We start from the raw sequence: 18,825 nt of genomic DNA on the forward strand, positions 1-18,825 counted from the left end.
ATCAACAGGCTACCATCTCTAGAACCACGCCGCTGGCATGGCTATAAAAATCAATTCTCAATATTTGAAAATGATGTGTTATGTAACAGTGATGTCAAAGAAACCCTGTCATTCTAAATGTTTCACTGTCCTTTCCCCATTAAAACATATGGTGCGCCTGGAACTCCATAGTGAGCTTCCACATGAAAGCGGTTCATGAATTGTTCTTTCCTGCAGTGAGATCTCACTGCAATATATAGTCACTACAGGGACTTGTAGCTCTGCTATGATGTTTGTTCTCACACTTGTTTGAGGATTTCAATACTTCTATCTACAGTCTGAGAGACTCTTGAGGCTGATATACAGGGAGCTGACCATAGTGGCCTCCTCCTGGATGGACTCCTTCAGATCGGGCTGATCCACACACATCAGGGCCACCAGTTTCTTGGGCAGCTTCCCACTGAACAGCAGGTAGATGCAGGGGTTGGCACAGCTGTTCAGACTGGCCAGCAGCATCAAGATGGTGAAGGCTGCATCTGGAAAAAAAACGAGAGAAATATTCAGCTGTGCTTTAAATTCTGATATTCTGATCGGTTTTGCATGAGAGGACCAAATTCTAGATGTGAATGTGTTCTAATTTTGGAGTGGCATCAATTAAAGTCAGTTTGCCCTGATTTTCATCTCAAGGAATAAGAAGCAATAACCTCACAGAGCCGACCTGATGTGCTGTACAATTTCTACCCAAGTGAGTGAGTTTAAGTGGAGATAGCACCCTGTACTGTTATTATTGAATGGGAAATGCAGGGTTACCGAAACTCACTCAAAGGGAATCAAATCCAAATTTGGATTATTTCACAGAATTGTTGATAAACTATTATTGTTTTTAATCCAAGACTCACTCACTCACTCACTTATTTATTTATTTATTTATTTTAATCTGAAAATACAGTGGTTTTCTTATGTCACACTGTCTTTTTTCATGCTGGCAGAGCCGAGCCGCTGTTATCTTACTCTGAGTGGGCGCCTCGACGTCCCAGACAGACCAGAGCTGCACGGTGAAGAAAGGCGCCCAGCAGATGATGTAGACGAGCACAATGACCACGGTCATCTTCACCGTCTTCACCCTCGCCTTGGACACCCCCGCCACACTGCTGGCCCTGGAGGACAGCGGCTTGTTGACCACCTTCTGTCCGACGTGGTGCGTCTTCATGTGAAAGTTAACGTGCACGGTGCGGCAGATGCGCACCTGGCACACGATCACCGTGAGAATGGGCAGGACAAATATCACCAGAGTCGTCCAGGTCACGTAGGCTCTCGGTCCCCACGGCTTGATGAACTGCGCCCAGCAGTCGTACACTCCGGGAGCGACCTCGACCCGAGAGAAGATGAAGATCTGCGGAAGGCTGCCGATGAGGGAGACGCACCAGGCGGCGCACACGGACCCGTTCCAGCGCGCTCTGCCCCTCTGGAAAGTCACCATGGGCTTGCAGATGGCTTGATATCGGTCTATCGTCATCACTACGATCATGTAAGTGGAGGCAAACATCCCGACCACCTGCAGGTACTTCACTGCGCGGCACAATATATCTGGACCGACGAATCTGTCAGTGATGTCCCACATGAGTTGAGGACAAACTTGGAAGAAAGTGACCACGAGATCGGCGACGCACAGGTGGAAAACAAAGATGCGCATCCTTGAGAGCTGCTTCCTCCGCTTCCACAGCAACAACAAGACCCCGAAATTCAGGACTCCTGCAGTGACGAAGATGATGGACAGAAGAGCGATTTCCACCTGAGCCAGGCGCTCATCTCGCGGTTCATCCTCAGATAGAGCGCTCCCCAAAGTGACGTTACTGGTATTCACACTGAACCAAGCCATGCTGACACCCCAAATACAGCTATGAGTAGCTCAACACTTTAATATAACCACTCCCAGCTGACGTGAGGGCATTTAAAAAAATACAAATAATGTAAGCAGGCAGCCTGGAACTCGGCTTGTAACAATTTCACCTGCAGGTAATTCCTCGAGAAACGAATCGTTGGAGTTTCGTGGGTGAATTTCCTGAAAGCAACAAGTGATGGGAGGGAGGTGTGTTTGAAAAGCAGAGGGAGAGAGCTTTATATCTCATCTCTGCAGGAGGGAGGAGCAACCTCACCCCAGCACAGAAAAGACATCTCACAGTGCCAAAGACAGACAAGAGTAACGCATTTTATCACTGCACACTGCAACGCATGCACAAACGAATCACCAGGTCAGTGTTTGCAACAAAAAGTATCACCTTTTTATAGATGTTTCTTTACAAAAAAAAAAAAGAAAAACCCAAAATAAGACATAACCGCAGTTAGAGAAAACTAAAACAATCAAAGCTGTTCTATAGTTATTGAACTGACAATTGATTTCACTGTTCGCCCCTCGAGTCCTGTCGTCATGTTTCATCGTCATCACACCAGTCTGGCTGGTGACAGCGTGACATAATAGCAGCAGTTTAGCTGAGGAATTTGCTAAACAGCAGAGATCCGTAATAACATGAGTGATGACACACATTTTCTCCGATGGTGGCAGCTGTGATTCTGAGCATCTTGTGTGTGAGCGCTTCACATTTTACATGATGAAAAAGTGGCCCTGCGTGGGTTCATTTAGTGATATTGCATTCATGCACGTCTCAGTTCTTGCTGTGTCCTTTCTCAATCCCACACACATCAGTCGACCTGTGAGCAGCACTGTCAGGAGTCCACGTTATCACTGTCAGATACACAAACACACTCGTTTTCTGCGTATTCAAGGCTTTACATAACTGAGGAGTTCATCTTTGTCCATCTGATAATGACTTTTCTTCCAGATGTCCCGGAGCTCCTGTAAGGTGGCACCTATCTCCTTGCCTGACGTGACGCCCATCCTCCTCAGATCGTGACCGCTGACGGGGAAGCGAGGGACGGACCATCTGCAGAGCTCTGCCAGCAGCTTCTCCTCACCTTGATACTTCAGTAGCTCACACACTTTAGTCTGGGAGTCCAGCTCTCGGCTCTGAAAAGGTATAGCATGAGAGGGAATTAAAGCTCCTGAAAACTTGGTTTCAGACTGTGAGTATTCTGTGACATTAAATATTCATTACTAAATAAACAACCATTAGTTAACGAAGAGGAAAACCTGTTGAGGCATTCCTTATTTTCACTTCAACATTTACACACTCAGCTGATCTGTGAGGACCGTGTGGGTGCGTTTGATCAAATTTGACTGAAGGTGGCCTGCTCATTAGGGTGGGGGTGAGCTAAATCCAGTGTTGAATCAGCTGATCACATCTGAATCATTTCAAATTCCTTTTTTTTTTTTTTTTTTTAAATCTGTCTTAGGTTAAGACGTTTATGTTAAGGTGTAAACTGGTCTGAGAAAAGTTCAATTACTAAACTAAGAATTTACACTTAAAAGTGTGCCAATAAATGAAATAAAACTCATGTTAAACTCAAGTTTAGCCAAACATGTTTAACACTTTATTACTTAGAGAAGTGACGAGCAGAACGTTCTGAAACTGCTTGTTGCTAATGGGAGAGCAGAGATAAGAGATTTGAAGGTCTCAGACCATAACAAAAGTTCCAAAATCTAGAGATAAAAAGCAACTACTGCAAGTCAAGAAGCACCAATAGAAGACTGACAACCCCACCCCCCCAAAAAGTATAAAAAAAATATATGCAATATGACGTTATTTAAATGAAAGCGCTGATCGATAATTTGACTGATCATTTCATTCAGATTCAAAACAAGCCAATTAAGCTATTGCTGGCTGCATTCACGGCACACAACACAATACATGCTGATGAATGATCCCGCCTGCCCAGAATGTATGACTCTGATTTGAGTATTCATTCACAGTGCCCACACTGTTCTGGGAAGCGTCCCGCTGTAAATCTCTCCTGTCCTTTTTATTCTGAAACACTCACAACTGGCATCATCTACAGACTACAAACTGGAAGAGGATGAATCTTACATCAATGATAAAGTCAGTGAAGGGTTTGAGGCTGTCCGGCTCGTCTTGGCTCTTGCGGAGCTCCCGTCTGTATTTTATCAGGAACAAAGGCAGATTCTTCTCCTCTTTGGACACCTTCAGTCGGAGGTCCATCTTTTCCACCTCCTCTGGGCAGTGGAGGAGTGCTGCCAGGATGGTCATGGGCTTGGGAGAGTGGTCTCTGGCGTTCTGCCACACCTGCTTCATCTCCTCAACATTGCCATCTAGAGGTAAACCTGAGGAGGAGCAGGGACAGGAACAGTAATTGCAGGTAGGGGTGACCATTCAGGTGTTCATTCAGTATGAGTGTGTTCATAACCTCAGGAGAAATCTAATGGTAAACACCTAATGCTGACATCTGAGCCATAACAGACCTCTTCCCCTTAAACAAGAATGTCATATACATATTCACTGAGTTTATCAGCCTAGATGCATTTAGTCAGACTCAGGCTACAACTAGTTCAGCAGCACTAGTGATGATTCTGTATGTTATTTTTATTCACAGTTAAAATTTCTTCTCAAAAATGAAGAAATTAAATTGTATATGTATATAATACTCAGCTGGCTGATATCTGGCATTTTGAGATAATCGCTATCGGCTGATGCCAGAGCTCACAAGGCCAATTAAACAAAACATGTCTGTAAGCACATCAGAGCCAATGCACATGTTTTATTTACATCTCTGCGTTCAAGGATAATACATCAGTGTTAAATAAATGTTCATCTGGATCAAAAAAAATGAGGTGCTGCTGTGTGCACTAACATTATTTACTTATGCAAATGTACACATTTTTCTTTCCTCTTAGAAACAAGGAAGTGCTGCTATCTGCTGATGAATGCACTAAAGTCCACTAAAACTTTGTATTTTTCCTTCATGAGTTGTTTTGTTGTTTTTTTTAAACCAAAGTTTAATTCAAAATGAGTGCACTACAGACAGAGTGCAGATCCACTTGAGCTAACTGTGTCTCATTTGCTATTTGTTATTGTTAAATTATTATATTTTATCAGATTAAAAAGGAACAGCGTGACATGATGATATCGGCATTATATATCTGCCATGCAGGCTGCATGAGGCTCTAAGAAGAGTGATACTTGCACTATGTTTACACGTAGCCGGCTACTTTCGTAAACGGACATTTCACCCTCTCTGTTTTCAAAAATAACAGCGTGCACACGTGTCCGTTTTCAGAAAACTTTTTGTTTACACTAACCCGTGTATGTACGCCGTCGACGCTGGCGGTGACGCGGACTGGCTTGTCTCTACTCCTCGATATAATAGAGCAGCTGTATTTGCAAACATAGGAAAAGGGTTTGCACCAACATAAATGCGGCTGCTACTCTGAATTCATCCATGATCACCATAGCCAAATGAAAATGTAAACATAGGTCGCACTTTTGGCGCAGGTGCAAGTTCAGGCGTATAATGTGACGTCGGCTACCTTTCTCCGTTTTTCTCAGTTTACATGCAAACGTGCAACCGAAGTTTTCCAAAATCTCCGCTCTGGCTGGAGTTTTTAGAATGCATCGTTTTCAGAGGCGAATTCTCTGTTTGTGTGTAAACGAAGGCCACAAACGAAGGGAAATGTCTCCGTTTTTCAAAATAGCCGGCTACGTGTAAACGGGGCTTACATATGCATGTCTTAGATGTTTCCCTCCTCCAACACACCTGATTCAAATGATCGGCTCGTCATCAAGCTCTGCAGCGGCTTGATAACAAGCTGCTCATTTGAATCAGGTTAGTTGAAGCAGGAAACATCTAAAACATGCAGGGCAGGGGTCCCCAAGACCGGAATTGAGAAACACTGCTTTATGGGATTCTTGTTTTCAAATGTGTCACATGCAAAGGTCCGCTGGAGACAAACTTCTCAGCTGACTCAGTTTAATTACCTTAGCTAGCACACTCTCTCTCACCTATGTACTGGGCCAGTTCCAGACAGTATATCAGATCCAGCAGATGAGCAGCATGGTTACCAACCACCATCTTCTTCAATTCAACCCAAATTCGTTCTCCTGATATGGCTGCCAGTCCGCGGCCATTTTTCCTGATGGCGTCCAGTGTCTCAGGCTCATGGTCATCAGGCTCCAAAGCCACCCTGCCATAGAACCTGTGGAGAGGCTGGAGGGTTGAGGTCCAAATGCTCTCTTGTCAAAGAAACGTAAAAAATGATTTTCTTCTTTCATGCTCTATTTTTCCATTAAAAGTATTTAACCAAGTACTAAAAAAAAAAGAGAGAGAAAAACATGATTTGAAATTAAGTTGACCATAAAGCGAGTGAACCCACCTGAAATAGCGCAGTATCCTCAGGTAGTCTTCTTGGATTCTTTGTTCAGCACTGCCAACAAACCGAACCTTGCGGTTCTGCAGGTCTTCATACCCTTTGAAATAGTCATATAATGTGCCATCGAGACCTGTGAGGGAGGAAAAAAAAGTCAGCAAAACATGCAAGTGTTCTCACCATGATAAAATGAGCAACAACGTCCCCTGAATGCACCAGAACTGATGCAACATGCTGAGCATCTCCACAACACAAACAAACACAGAGATGAGTCATTATGATTCCTCGACAAGTTCATTTAATTCAGTAGACGTTTAACACGTCAGTACCTAAAAACATGGAATTGATGGTGAGGTCTCTCCGCTCAGCGTCTTTCTGCCAGTCAGTGGTGAATTCCACCTCTGCATGACGACCATCTGTCTGAACATCCACCCGCAACGTGGTCACCTCAAAGTTCTCATTGTGTAGCTATGAAAGAAGACCAATAAACAAACAGGTGAACAGAGGCCTTCATGTTGTGATAGGATCCCAGTGATGTGCATACACCCTCGTTCTTAAGCCAATGTCCCTCTAAACCCACTCTCACTTGTGGGTAGAGCAATATTTCAGAGGGCAATCAGAAATATACTGTATAGTTGTGTCACAGTCTGTTCATGGTGAAGCCACCTTAGGCCATTAGAACACTGCAGAGGTCCTGCATTAATCAAACGTCATGGACCCATATGTTCCAGCCCACAGCCTCTGCTCAGTACATGAAACCTATTTACATATTCCAAGAATAAACAAATCAATCAGAAGTGGAGCTTCCAATTACTGACTGCTTGCCTGTGAAATGTTCTCCACAATCCATCAGGGCAGCTCCTCAATTAACATGTTTACATCAAGACTTAAGGCCCACTTATTTGATCGATGAGACGGTGTGCGCAAAAAGAAAATGGCCAATGTAATGCTGTAGTCTCCCATGATGCAACTGGCTAGTCTAACAGCAAACATCATTGAAATGATTTTTGTATCGCTGCTGCTATCCTTCAGCACAATCCCATTTTGAGTGTGTACGTGCATATACACTTTGAAGTGCAGGTGAATTGAGATATATTTGTAGATTTTATGGCCATGGCCATTAGCTGTTTCTCTAACCTGATGTGCCAGATGGTTTGTTACACACAACCATCTGGGAAGTCGTCCGTGGAAACTGTTTGGAAAAGGGCAGCCACTTTCAGAAAATACTTTAATCATGTGTCTAACGCCATCCATCATAGGCTAACTTAAACAAGTCAGACCATATATCATTTGACTTAGGAAAGAGAAACCAAAGCCAGTCAGGAAAGGAAGGAAAACATCTTCTTCATGGAGACAAGCCTTCAAAGCCATAGCAGCATCTATGCTAATCTCTTTAGGAGCTGCCATTGTTGTGTCGTCGTATCTTAACCACAGCATTTGAAGCCTGGAAAGGTGGATTCTCGTGCCACATGATCAAGTGAATCCAGCTGCTTTGCAAGGTAACAATTCTGCACAAGTTAAGCATCGAGCAGGCAGTTAAAGTAGTCTTGAAAGCAGCTTTCCAAAGAACGATGTTAAAAAAGTGAAAGCGACATCCTGCCTGCTCAAACAGGTCAGCCTCTTACTCTTGCTGTAATGGTCCCGTGCTTCTCTCCTTTATTGTTGATCATCCTGATCCCAGCACTCTGGAACATGTGTTTCATTTCCTCTGGAGTGGCTGTGGTGGCGAAGTCGACATCTTCAGGCCGCTTCCCCGACAGCAGGTCACGCACAGCCCCTCCAGCTATCCTCAGCTCATGGTGGTGCTTCTCGAACACCTCTGGAGAGAACAAGCACACACTTTCAGGAATGAGGTAAAAACAGTATCTTTTCAGAACAATCGGGATGCAGCAGCCTTTAGGACGCTTTGTAGACCTGGATTCACAGAGCCTGACTGACGGTGTTTCTAACATATCTCACATACACTTTCCCCCCTAATATTTCTGTTTTGCAATTGTTGTTACTTATTAGCCAACAGCAAACTGTTAAGCCAGTACCACATAAGCAACGAACTAATTTATGGGTTTATGGGCTTTGTTGCTCTTCTTTCAGCAAACATTAAGAATCCACAAATGATCACATCCATAGAAATGATCACAACCGGCAGGTGTCCGGTCACAGCTGCATCTCACCTGCTAGTTCATTCAGGCCCTCGTTGAACAGAGACTGGAACTCGCTGGTCTTCAGCTGCATCGTGAAGAGACTCCTCCAACAGAAACCTGTTCTACCAATCACACGAGGACTCAAAACCCTCCACATCTGCACAAAAAACACAAACATCGTCACGTGCTTCTGTTAATTTGTCTGTCAGCTTTTTAGCTAGCGACATGTCGCTGAAGTCACGCTTGCGACCTTTAGGGTCCGCGTGCACTGCTCACGCTGTTCACACATTGTCAACACAGGAGCAACACCGTCATGTTACATTAAACACACTAAATATAACAGACACAACTGACCTGCGACTTCAAAAGAAGATTTCATGAGCAGTTATCGCTTCATGACATCCCTTTCTGTTGTGAAGCTTCGTAGGAAGTGTTTCGATAACGTGCGGTTTCTGACCAATAGCGTGGGGTTTCATCAGACTCACGAGACGAGGTTTAAGCGCGCGTCTGCCACTAGTTTCTCGCGAGACTGGTGTGGAGCTTCAGGCGCTTTTCCGGCTGCTGGTGTTGTGCTGTCAGATTAGCGGACGGAGCAGGAGGCAAATGGCTAAAGTGGAGCTGACACCGCTCAGAACATGGGACGACTTCTTCCCTGGCTCGGAAAGATTCGCTAAACCAGATACGAAAGATTTGGCGAAATGGAACAACAGAGTTGTCAGCAACCTGCTGTATTATCAAACAAACTATTTGGCTTTGGCCGTCGGTGTTTTCCTCATTGTCGGGTAAGTACAGCAGCTGTTCAATGTTTATTTGGTGTCATTAGTTCGCAGCTAAATGGAATTCTCTTTTCAAGTTGTTCGACATCTTCTCTGGCGAGTTGTTTTTGCTGTTGTTGCCCCCTCGGTGTAAAGCGGCACGTAGCATACTCTAAAAGGATTTAAAACGAGGGTGCAGACAGGATGCAGAGTGCGCTTATGCAGAGATGAGTGGGAAGGAGTCCCATAAGAATGAATGGAGCGGCGCTGTGCCAGCCGACCTGTGATACACTGTTACTGTTGTGTTCACGGTACATGCACAAGTGTTAAAATACGATGTGCTCATGTGACAGACTGAATCGGAGAGGGAAAAGATTAGTTTGAAACCAATGTTGGGGCTCTGACTCATACAGCACATGGCCCAAAACCAAGATTTCCAATGCCCTCAAGTACAAGCACATACCGACACCCCTGCAGACAGAACTAGCCTGTTATCTGATGTTTGTCCTTACAAGGTAGATTCAATTAGATCAGAGAACAGGAGGTTAAAGCTCTCATCTATGAAATATCCTGGCTTTGGTTGCCACTCTGTTCCAGCTAAATCCCAGATGACTAAAAATAGTGATGCCCTGTAATCCACTGAGCTGTATGATGACATATTGTTGCTATGGTCATGGAGGCCTCATGCCGTTTGTCCAGTCAGCTGTTGCACTGCAGATAGCACAGTTGTTAGAAAACAATATCTTAGTCAGATGCCCCTGTAACCCTGATTAGGGAGATAATCCAGTATCGTTTCTCAATAAATCAATCCTGACTCATGACCCAAACCAACAAAGCCAGCACATTCAGGTTACTTGTTTCGTAAAACCTTGTTGTGTTATTTTTATCCAGTTTCGAAACAGTTTAATCATGTGATTTTGAGTGGACCTCATTTGCATTGTGCAAAAGTGTTACGGGTGAGTGAATGTGTGTGAGGACGCTCATTTTGTCATTGCACATTATCATCAGTCCACACACTGACCACACTCAAAGACCCAAATGCGTCATCAGGCCTAAATTTACCATTAGTGTTCATATGGGTGTTACAGTTTCTCTGTATAGCTGCTAACTGTGGCCTGAACGCCTGCAGATGGCCTGTTCACTGAACTTGTAATGATGCTGGGTCTCCTCATGCAGTTCTTCTTCACAGAAACACAGCACGGCTTCAGACCATTTAGCACAGCTGCAGGCACTGAGTGCAGCTCTCACCTGAGGTTCTTCAGCTCCTAATCTGTTTCTGCTGCGTCACCACATTCACTGCGTGTTTGTGATATGCACAGGAACACAACTTTTGACTCTTTAACCAATATGAAGTCACATGTAAAGGGACATGCCAGGTTGGTCTCTTACTGTATGTCACAAAAAGGAGGCAGAGAAAGGAGGAAATGCAGCTGTGAGGTGGAGCGATAGGGCATGTAAGGTGAGAAACTCTATGATGAGGCAACAGCTGTTACAGTGACAGTGATTTGGCCATGTGAGAGGTTCCATCAGACTGGAACGCAGCGCTTCAGCGGTCAGTAACGCTGCAGGCCAAACTACAAGGAGCAGATTTTGTTCAGGATTAAAGTAAAGTCCTTACCAATCAGTAGACTGGCTTTGCAGTGCATGGCAATCTGCTTTATTGAAAATACAGAAAATGTTTACATGCTATCAACGTCCTGCTCAGACTATGGAATATAGCCTCTGTATCAGGTACATAGTATTATGAAAATAAATTGAATTTGCAATTGAATAGTATGAGGCAGAGCCTGGCCGGTTAGTTTATCACTGGTGTATTGATATCAGCAAATATGTCTGTCGATAAGTAACAAGAAGGTGCAGTAAAGAAATGGCAAAGATATGTTTGAGGTAATTCAGAGGCAGTGTTGCATCGTCTGTCCACCAGGGGGCAGTGGGAAGCTGAGTTTCTTTTTCAAAAAGTGTGCATGCAGGTCACCATCGTTAGAAAAAGAACTTATGGAGTCCTCATCAAAGATGTTTGCATATATTATCAGTTTATGTAATAAAAATGATATTGGCTTTGGAAATCCAATATCTGTGAAATAACTGGAGACAACTTGTGAATTGAGACTATTTTCATAAATTCAGTAATATAATGCCACATATATGAAGGGGACAGTGTGTAGAGATTATTTTAAAATTCTTTGCTCTGTGCGCTGTGTTTGTTTTTCATGCTGCATTTTGATCACATCTGCCCTCATCAAGCCTTGTTTTCTTTGTCAGACCTGGTATCCAGGACCGCCTGTGTTAGAGAATAAGTTGAACTTGCTTTGCTTTGTGTGACAGGTCATGCTCACGGTCGTACACTTGGCCTGATCTTGTCTCTGTAGTCATGCCAAGGCTGGATTTGTCACACAAAGCTTCCCTTTCCAAGACATCTGATCAGGAGATCACAACATTCGCTGTGATGTGGATGAAATTCCATCTCCTGATGTAAATGACTGTTATAGCAATAAAAACACTGCCTACAATATATGCTTAATTTTATTTCCATTTATTGTGTCACAGCTAAATTATTGCTTCTGTGAGCTTATGATTTGATGCACTTCTTTGAATGGTGGTCATGTAACATGCAACCACTTGGTGGAGCCAGTGACCACAGACACACACACACGCTCCTGCCTGTGCTCCAGCTGCATCAGAGCACTTCTAACATGAGCCCTGTGCTCTCACGTGTCTGGTGTTGCCGCCCTGCAGGTTCCTGAACCCTCTGGGGATGTTCACAGCCATGGCTGTGGTGTCGGGCGTCTTCCTGGGTTCGGTGTGGGCCGGAGAGAACAGAGCTGTGATCAACAACTTCAAGAGACAGAATCCCACGGCGTTTGTGATTGCGGTCATGGTCGCCAGCTACATCTTAATATCCATGCTGGGGAGCGTCATGGTGTTTATGTCTGCAATCACTTTACCTCTGGCTTGTGAGTTCAAAGAGATAATGTAGGACGATAACATTTACGGCACTGGGAAGATCATTTTAATCACATAAATGAAATATATGCCTAATACTGCAATGTGATTTCTGGCCAAAAACTAAACAGACATATAAATTCTATTGGCTGATTAAATGCATTTTATTACATAATGGATATCTTTTTAGAGTGTAATGATCAGTGCATTTGAAGTCTTATGACATTAACCATTAAGGCAACACAGTTGAAAATCAATGAAACGTGTTTTGGAACGAACCCCCTCAGATTGTCAAAGACTGATGTTATTATAGTTTGACTTGAACAAAAGTTTATTGGTTTGTTTTTGCCAAACATTGCAAACGTTCACAGCCGCTTTCCCATCTGCTTTTTCAGTGATATGTGCACATGCTTCATTTCGCCTCCGCAACATGAAGAATAAACTGGAGAACAAGATCGAAGGAGCCGGACTGAAGAGGTCACCCATGGGCATTTTGCTGGAGGCTCTGGGTCAGCAGGAGGAGAACTTTCAAAAGATCCAGAGCTTTCTGGAAGGAAAACTGAAGGAGTGATTGGACACAGACACACACACGTCTTTTGGCCAAAGATCTTGACTCATTTTCTTGGGTGTAACAACATTCTGTGTCTCTCAGCCTAAAGCTCTCAAAGTTTCCTTCGTATGCAGTGTGTTCACCTTTGTGTGTTTTGAAAAAAAGAAGTTCCTAATCTGAAGGGCTTTATCTTTACCTCAGGGTATCTGTCACTCCACCCACAACTTGTCAGGGCACTTTTCTCAAACAGTGATGGGGGCAACTCAGTGCGATCTCTGCTATGCGATGTGTCAGTGTTCCTGTGCAACACAGCTGCAGAGTCTTTCCTAGGTACGAAATCTGTGTTTAATCAGTCTCAGAAGCAGCCGTCAGCCCTGCCAGTTTGCACTCAACTGAAATTGTGAAAGCAATGCAAGTGTTGCTTTGTAGCAAAGAGTAAAAAGTGCACACTCGACACACATCACTGCCAAGCTACTCTACGGGCTGGATTGTTTCAAGATTTTCAGTCATGCCTCCTTACAGGAAATTTTACAGTTTGCTTCAGTACGCATTTGAATAAAAACCAGGCAAGCTTATGTTCATGCAAATAAAAAGACAAATGAGAAGGCACCACGTTGTCTTGAGCTTTGAAATACGCGTGACTCCAGACAGCGACGCTGATCACTGTGTCAATATTTAAAAGGAGGACTTCAAAGGAGTGTGAGGTCTTAACCTGTGCCCGTCAGTATTCCTCCTGCACCCCTCACTGTTTAATCTTGACAGTGCCCCTTGGGTGATGGATTGGCTAACTTTGCTGTCCTCTCCACTTACCCCAGTGCTAATGAATGGGATTGTAGTGCGGAGAGAACTGAGCGCTGCGCAGTGACGGAGTGGATTCATCTGCAGTCATTCATGTCCAAGCCTGAGTTCGTCGCTGTGTCAGCTACTTCAGCTGTGTGTTGTTTTTTCTTTTACTGGATTCCATCTGAAATTGACTGCAGATAACAAGAATCCATGTGGAGCACAATGCTTCGTTATCTGGTTTTAAGTGGCAGTGTGTAAGGACTCGGGGAAACATGGGGAAAAGAGTGATGGGCATTAAAAAGAGGAATCCCTTCAGAGTGCTGCTTTCTCAAACTATGTGTCTGCTTTAACCCTTTGCTCTCAAAATGATGAAATCCACCTCAGGCGGCATCACTTCTCTGTTAGGAATTCACGGTGATGACCTCTATGCATTCAGGTAATAGTATTGCAGTTTAACTTTGACTCGAGCTGCAAGGTGTTCCCCCTCTGTGCTTCAGCAGTGATTTATATCCTTTCCTGCGGTGCCTCATCTGCATCCACATTGTGCAACTTGGAGGAGTGAACAGAAGAACTGGTGGCAATAAACTCAAAGTCATGTCTCGGAGGGCACAGTGTAAGCTCTTGTTCTTGCTGCTGCAGCTGCTGTAAGGATCCTACCAACACGTGTGTGCTGCTGCAAACCCAGCAGGTGCGTGTTTGGTGTTTTGTCCTCAGCACGTGTCATCTAGGCGAGGAAGCTCTTACACAGCACAAAATAACACTTATCCTTTCTTGGTGTTTTTACATGAATCAACAACACCTGACCCACTTGTCATTTTAAAGCAACCATAATTGCTTCCAAAAGTAGTGTTCAGTGAGGCAACAGCAGTCCGTGGATGTGACACAAAAACAAAGCTGTGTACTGTTGTTGTACCAGCTGCTAAGAAACAACACTGCTCTGTGTGCAGGCTTCTCATTTCCAACATCTGCCTCCTGTTTAGTTTCCACAACACAAAGGCGTGGGACAGGGAGCACTTTAGTATGATACAGTACTTAATGTTGTTGGGTCAGGCTCACTTTGGGTTGATCCCCCCCTCCTCAGCCTGCCTGAGGGGCTTTGGCTTTTTGCTGGCCGAGCTGGTTAGCTAGCCTCATAACTCAAACAGCCTGTCGTTCAGCAGATCAGGCTGCTTGGACCTACACGACAGCTGATCATGTGACACAGTGATGATGACCCACTGTGACCTTTGCGTTCTGCAGAATCCTGCTCAACCTCCCCATACGCCCACACTGCTTTTACTGCCTCCATGACGGGAGGTCATCCATATTAGCCCATGAACAACGCTTGAGTGCATGCGGCCGGTCTGCTAATCCAACTACTCACCCTTCATAACTTGTCAGAGCTATTACTCCCAGGACGGAGGTAAATGTGCTGATCCTGGGGAAGCCACGGCGTAACATGATTTATAGTCACTTTAATCTGAGCTTGGCTGATCCCGGTGGCAGAGTGGAGTGGTTCATGTGTGACACCTATCTGCTCTGTGGGTGTCGTTTCAAAATGTTCGATACTGCAGCCCATTCGATAGCTAAGTCTTAGTCCTGATTCCAAAACGACACTTATTTTATATCGTACTTTCAGAAATGTACAAATGTTTGTCTTCAGAGTTAAAAAGTCTGAGTTGAAAAAAAAAAATAGATTTAAAGCAGCATAAAGTGTTTTTTTGCTACTTACTTAAGAGAACAAGCTGTTAATATAACAAAGATATTATGTAACCTTATGAAGTCGATGCGGTTAACTAAGCAAACAGTTGTCTATTTACACATCCAGTCGACTCATTTGAGCGTCCTATTATTGTCCAGCTGATGAAGTCCAACACTCACTCTCCTTTTAGCACCATTCGTAGGAATGCAGCTCCTGGGGGACACATCTGACTCCTCAGCTGCTAAATCTTGGTCAGTGTTTGGTGCTGGGCAGGCAGTGTATAGTCAGGGTGTTAGAGCCCGCTGCGGCTAAAAACGGGGTTGGTGAGAGTGATGAGATGGAACCAAAACAATGAAGGGAACTGTGGGTCTCTGTGGGTTTGTCACTTTGAATGACACCTTTCACATCGCACACAGTCAATTAATCCACTGTTAATGTAAAAAATATTGATTGGTGCAGCTTTAAATTGGCAAACCACTCTTGAAAGAATAGACAAGAGTATTAACACAACCCATCGTCTGATGACAGGTCTCAGCACTCAGTATCCATTTAACTCTTTTGGTCAGGACTAAAACAGTATCCAGGTTCAGACCCAGCCCTACGATCTCTCCATATCACAGTATTAGTGTGTTGATGAGGGGGAAGTACATAGAAGCCCTTTGTTTATGCAGTCGAGTGTCAGCTGGAACAGCTTCGCCTGATGTCTGGCTGCAGCTGGTGTGAAGCAGCAGAGGCACAGAGACAGAGGGAGACAGCTGGATACAAAACACTCCCCCTCTCTCACTGCCTCGGGTAAAGCCGAGGAGCTTGAAGTGTCTGAGACCTCCCCTGAGCTCCTTCAAGAGGCATGACACCGAGGGGCACCGCGAGCAAGTGAAGCTGCTCAACTGCGGCCTTCCTAAAGAGGGCACCAGTGGCAGGATACAGAGAAAATGTGTCTGCTGGGGAAGGAAGGGAGGGAAAGGAGGTGAAGGGTTATAGTGTAATCTGGAGGGGAGGGGGGGTGCATGTGCACAGCAGACTTCTCTTACATGGATGCCTCCAGGGAGGGTTTGGTGCTATAAACGCTAGTTTGTCATTCACGGGGAGGACAGAAGAACAGGTTATAGCCCATGATGGGCGTGACAGGCTTTAAAGACTGGTTTGGTCGGTTTATGGCTTAAGGACACAGAAAACCAGCCGAGCAACACAGCAAGACAGTGGGAACATACGGCAGAGCGACAGAGCTCTGCAGAGCGAGAGCATGTCCAAAAACAAATCAGTTATTCATAATTAGCTCTCATCACGACTGATTATAGCCCGGCACTCATCCGTACGAGCTCAAAAAAAAAAAAGAACTGGGATGTAGCCAGTTATCTCTCGAACTATAATGTGTCTCCTTGAATGCACCCCAGATAAGCAGTTTCCAAACCATTTATATGTGGAGAATGCATTTGTGTGTTCCAGATGACCAAGACCACCATCCTAAGCTACTGTGACAAAGCCTGCAGAGCAAGAGAATGTAAATGAGACTTTAACTTATGGAGCTATTTTCCTATGTGGAGACAATGGTGCTTTCTTCAAACCCCATTTCATTAATTGAACTGGCTGAACAGGCGTTACCTCATTTAATGGTTTTAGATCTAAATGCTGTTTTGATGCACTCAGAGGGATGAGTCTAAAAGTTGGCCCATTGCTCTTATTTATATATACGACCTACAAACCAAACAGCTGTTTCAAATGCTGATTTTTTTTAATTCAAACAAATGCAATTATACAAATTACTAAGAACCAGCTTAACAACAATTGTTTACTATATATTACATGCTTTTCAAGTACATAAAAATGCTCTAAAAAAAAAAAAAAAAGACGGAACCAGTGTATTTACAATACCAACATTTACATACAACTTCATTCTCGTGAGAGAAATTAGGAGCACCAGTCCATGATTTCCAGCATGGATGAAATAACCATGTAAAAATAAAATGAAAAAACAAACAAACAAAAAAAAAATAAATTGGGTTTTCTGTCTTCCTGCACTGACGGATCACATGTGGCAGTGATATCGAAGTTGGTGACTTTAGGTAATACTCAAATGGTGTGACAGAAGCATTTTGGCTCAACTGTATTGTCAGTACTGACAGTGAGACGGATTGAATACTTCTTAAATGACAAACAAGAGTACGGGAAACACTGTGGCAGCTACACGCAATGCTATGATCAAACCGGATGTGGTGACTGTAGAATGTTCCAGGAGGAAGCCATCTTTTCACTCATTTTTAATGAGTTCCTTCATTTTGACAGTGTCCTTATCGATCCTTCATGGTTACAGTGCTCATACATGTGTGCAAGTGTGTGTTCATTGCGGCTCAGTATCCTAGTCCTTGGGTTGTGAAGCTGGTCCCTCCACAGAGAAACACAGGAGAAGCTTAGTCCACATTCCCTTTGGCTAGACCACACAATCCACAGCAGGTCCTGGTTTAGTTTCAGTGCACAAGTGCCATCACCACAAACACTCGCAAATCCAGACATGTAGACGCTCCCGTGGGGCTTTGTTATGATTTAAAAACAGTTTGGCATTTTCTTTAAAGAGAAGAGAAAATGAGAGGACTTCATTTCCTTTACATGCTGAATTCCACAGAAGCCAAATTCCTTCATTCTTTGGATCCCCTTGTACACAAAAACAGGTAAGTAAGTGCAGTCTAAGGCACAATGACACCTTGTCAAGGTGAAAAATGAACACAGCACGATGACAGATAGGCAACTACACTATTGTCCCCGGTTTTGAGTCTTCGTGCCAGTAAATCTGGTCATCTGGCTCCAGGTTAGTGCTCATTTGGGTACTGATGTGTGGGTCCATCTGACTGACATCTAAGTAGGATCTGTAGTAAACACACAAGATTGACACACATTAGACAGGAGGCAAAGTGAGTGGAGCTTGTGACTGGTTAACAGGGAGCAGAGAATGCATTAACCCTGGGCTGTCAAAAGCATCCGCTCATATTTCTGCTTGGATCCAGCCAACATCAGGAACTAAACTAATAGAAGAAATGTATAAAAAAAATGACATTACATGATGTTAATCTCAGTCTCAGTTAATCTCAGTTTGAAACAAGGTCAACCCAGGGTCAAACATTCTCACTCAGCAAAACAGCAGATGCACGCAGGCATTACACGCATAGCCTTCAAATGCGACAATACTCAGGGGTCACATTTTTTTCCTCTGCCACACAGGTGCTCTCCCACCACCACAAGACACCCAGAGATAAAAAGCATGAATCGGCAAGAGTAATGTGAAATGATTTGGAGCTTTCTGTCAATCCCTGCCACATTAAAAAAAAAAAAAGAAAAGAAAAAAGACACATCACCATCACCATGTTAACCATGTGGGGAAGGTTTACATTCTCGTCTCTCACCCTTTTGTCTGTGCTGTGACTTTGATTATTGAGGGGAGGCTTAATTTTCCTTGTCAGGGGCATAGGCAACCTCACCACACCTCTCTAAAGGCCCCGCAGGGCACGCCATCCTATCACAGCTCCGCCACTCATACTCTGGGGGACATCTGTGCATGAGAGGGGGCAAAGGTCAAGGGTGAATGGCAGCACATGGGCAGGGAGCCTCTGCATGGGCCAAGAGGAAGGAAAAAAAAAAAAAACCTGAGCAATAAAGGCACACTGCAGAGAAATGTGACCACTGGATGACAAAATGCCAGCTGGAAGAGGAAGTAGGGCAGGCAT

The 18,825-nt window shown here is 44.2% G+C and overlaps 4 protein-coding genes across 8 annotated transcripts in view; 1 reads left to right on the top strand and 3 right to left on the bottom strand.

Annotated features, from left to right (window-relative positions):
- Positions 1-220: 220 nt before the first annotated feature.
- avpr2b.1 (arginine vasopressin receptor 2b, tandem duplicate, 1) lies at positions 221-1,979 on the bottom strand. The gene is made up of 2 exons (XM_076752675.1): positions 991-1,979; positions 221-515 (listed from the first exon to the last, which is right to left on the bottom strand). Exons 1-2 carry the CDS (start codon positions 1,856-1,858, stop codon positions 307-309), a joined length of 1,077 nt encoding a protein of 358 aa, XP_076608790.1. The 5' UTR covers positions 1,859-1,979; the 3' UTR covers positions 221-306.
- Positions 1,874-9,105, bottom strand: trnt1 (tRNA nucleotidyl transferase, CCA-adding, 1). Of its 2 annotated transcripts, none has more exons than XM_076752656.1 (8): positions 8,752-9,105; positions 8,428-8,554; positions 7,882-8,075; positions 6,586-6,724; positions 6,263-6,389; positions 5,892-6,085; positions 3,963-4,216; positions 1,874-3,004 (listed from the first exon to the last, which is right to left on the bottom strand). In XM_076752656.1, exons 2-8 carry the CDS (start codon positions 8,552-8,554, stop codon positions 2,759-2,761), a joined length of 1,281 nt encoding a protein of 426 aa, XP_076608771.1. In that variant the 5' UTR covers positions 8,752-9,105; the 3' UTR covers positions 1,874-2,758. The 2 variants fall into 2 exon arrangements, with proteins under 2 accessions (XP_076608771.1, XP_076608778.1); XM_076752663.1 differs by having other exon boundaries at positions 2,241-3,004; positions 8,428-8,514; positions 8,752-8,842.
- arl6ip5a (ADP-ribosylation factor-like 6 interacting protein 5a) lies at positions 8,927-13,254 on the top strand. Its single transcript, XM_076752687.1, has 3 exons — positions 8,927-9,179; positions 11,889-12,106; positions 12,491-13,254. Exons 1-3 carry the CDS (start codon positions 9,001-9,003, stop codon positions 12,664-12,666), a joined length of 573 nt encoding a protein of 190 aa, XP_076608802.1. The 5' UTR covers positions 8,927-9,000; the 3' UTR covers positions 12,667-13,254.
- A 3,563-nt stretch (positions 13,255-16,817) lies between these two features.
- The window catches only part of frmd4ba (FERM domain containing 4Ba), a 44,875-nt gene continuing 42,867 nt past the window's right edge, over positions 16,818-18,825 (bottom strand). For 3 of the 4 annotated variants that reach the window (XM_076752717.1, XM_076752700.1, XM_076752725.1), the window contains one exon: positions 16,819-17,970. In XM_076752717.1, the coding sequence (XP_076608832.1) occupies position 17,970 (1 nt within the window). In that variant the 3' untranslated portion in view covers positions 16,819-17,969. Of the gene's footprint in view, positions 17,971-18,825 lie in introns of all 4 variants that reach the window. The other variant, XM_076752709.1, reaches the window with a different exon arrangement.

The sequence above is a fragment of the Chaetodon auriga genome, chromosome 2, assembly GCF_051107435.1.
Source record: "Chaetodon auriga isolate fChaAug3 chromosome 2, fChaAug3.hap1, whole genome shotgun sequence".
NCBI lineage: Eukaryota > Metazoa > Chordata > Actinopteri > Chaetodontiformes > Chaetodontidae > Chaetodon > Chaetodon auriga.

Bases quoted from the DNA above. Each gene is read 5' to 3' on its own strand.
- arl6ip5a (XM_076752687.1), top strand. From the start codon at position 9,001: ATGGCTAAAGTGGAGCTGACACCGCTCAGAACATGGGACGACTTCTTC. The intron at 9,180-11,888 runs GTAAGTACAGCA...GCCGCCCTGCAG, and splicing joins GGTGTTTTCCTCATTGTCGG to GTTCCTGAACCCTCTGGGGA. The intron at 12,107-12,490 runs GTGAGTTCAAAG...CTGCTTTTTCAG, and splicing joins AATCACTTTACCTCTGGCTT to TGATATGTGCACATGCTTCA.
- avpr2b.1 (XM_076752675.1), bottom strand. From the start codon at position 1,858: ATGGCTTGGTTCAGTGTGAATACCAGTAACGTCACTTTGGGGAGCGCT. The intron at 516-990 runs GTAAGATAACAG...TTTTTTTTCCAG, and splicing joins CGTCGAGGCGCCCACTCAGA to ATGCAGCCTTCACCATCTTG.
- trnt1 (XM_076752656.1), bottom strand. From the start codon at position 8,554: ATGTGGAGGGTTTTGAGTCCTCGTGTGATTGGTAGAACAGGTTTCTGT. The intron at 6,086-6,262 runs GTGGGTTCACTC...GCCTCTCCACAG, and splicing joins AGGATACTGCGCTATTTCAG to GTTCTATGGCAGGGTGGCTT. The intron at 4,217-5,891 runs GTGAGAGAGAGT...GCTCCTCCTCAG, and splicing joins GGAACTGGCCCAGTACATAG to GTTTACCTCTAGATGGCAAT.